General features: G+C 63.4%; 1 protein-coding gene across 1 annotated transcript in view; it reads left to right on the plus strand.

The window, feature by feature from the left end:
- The first annotated feature begins 660 nt into the window (after nucleotides 1-660).
- Nucleotides 661-1431, plus strand: part of DMRT3 (doublesex and mab-3 related transcription factor 3) — a 16140-nt gene continuing 15369 nt past the window's right edge. Inside the window, exons 1-2 of the mRNA XM_029919684.1 lie at nucleotides 661-751; nucleotides 910-1046. Of these exons, the coding sequence (XP_029775544.1) occupies nucleotides 661-751; nucleotides 910-1046 (228 nt within the window). The remainder of the gene's footprint in view (nucleotides 752-909; nucleotides 1047-1431) is intronic.

The following is a 1431-nucleotide window of genomic DNA, read 5'->3' on the forward strand; positions in this document are numbered from 1 at the left end:
TTTGTTTTCTTGCGTTGTGTGCATGCATGTGTGTTTGCTTAGTCTCCCCCGCGCGCATTTCTAGCGGGAGTCTGCATTAGGCCAAACCGGTACTCCTAGATTAGAGACACGCCGCTTAATAGTTTGAACAAAGTTTGCTGCTGTCATCTGGTGCCAGGGCCTCGTCCCCGCCTACCCAAAGACGCTGGGCGTGGGGGAGGGGAGGAATGGCCCCGTCGTCCTCCGTAACTCAACCGCTGCGTCTGTGGGCATTTCAACTGGCTGACTCCAGACCTCCGTTTGATGGTACAAGGACTGTTGGGCAGAGCAGAGGAAATCATCACATCCGGCAACTTGTAGGGCGCTAACGTGGCTTCTGCGGCCTCTGTCTGAAAGTTCGACCCCGCACGTAAGCAGAACCTCCCCATGAGCAATTCCTGGCTTTTCAGGACAGAAACGGGCTCCCCCCCCCCCAAATTATTATTATTGTTATTAAAACCTGGGGAGGAGGGTAGAGAAAGTCCACGACAGAGACAGCGGCCTTTGTCCCTTTGAAATAGCCCGCAAAGTAGATTGTCATCCTCGGGCCAGCAGGTTTTCATAAACATACATTTTATTTTACGGCAGCACAAGAAAAAAAAATCTCAAAGTTAATCGAGAAAGCCAAAATTTCCCGAACCGATGGCACTGCCCTACCCCAACCACACCCGCCGGTGGCCGCACGGCCTGGCTCGCCTCGAGTTAAAACCCTCTCGGCTCCTGCTCGTCCCGAGTGTGCCCGCCACGCTCGGCTAGGCTGCAGATCTCGCGGAGCTATTCCGGCCGCCCAGTGTCGCCTCGGGCTCGGTGCGGACAAAACAGGCCCGCGGGGAGGGGACGGGAGCGCAGGGAGCGGCCAGCTCACTGGCCTCCCGGCACCTCCACCCGCAGCCCGCCGGGGCTCCGCTTCCCCGCCCCGCTTGCACCGCCGCGCCCCGAGCGCCGCAGTCCGGCCGGGCGAAGGGAGCTTGGAGCAGGGGGCCGTGAGCGCCCCCGCCAGAGCGGCCTGGCTGCAGGTGGCGAGGAAGGTGAAGTGCAGGGACTCTGGGGGCGCGAGCGGGAAGGAAGGAGGAAGGCGTGGAGCGGGGTGGGGAGTGCAAGGAGATCGGGACCCTGAGGGTGGGGGTGGCAGGGGGAGGGAGGAGGAAGGGGGGAGGTGCTGGGGCCGCCCGGCGCGCGCGGGAGCTGCAGACGAGCGAGCTGGCTCAGACCTTAACCAGAGCTCTCGCCGGCGCTTTGCAGCCGCCGCAACGCCTCGGCGAGGAAGGACGTGCCAGCCGAAGCAGCCGCTGGCAGAGACGCGACGCGCGTGGGATTGCGGAGCACCAGAGGGAGGCTGAGGGTGCGGGCGTCGCGGGATCACTGAAGACGGCCGCCTCACCTCCCGCCGTCCCGGAGCGCACGCGGCCGCCG

Source organism: Suricata suricatta, chromosome 13 (assembly GCF_006229205.1).
Source record: "Suricata suricatta isolate VVHF042 chromosome 13, meerkat_22Aug2017_6uvM2_HiC, whole genome shotgun sequence".
NCBI classification, from domain to species: Eukaryota; Metazoa; Chordata; class Mammalia; order Carnivora; family Herpestidae; genus Suricata; species Suricata suricatta.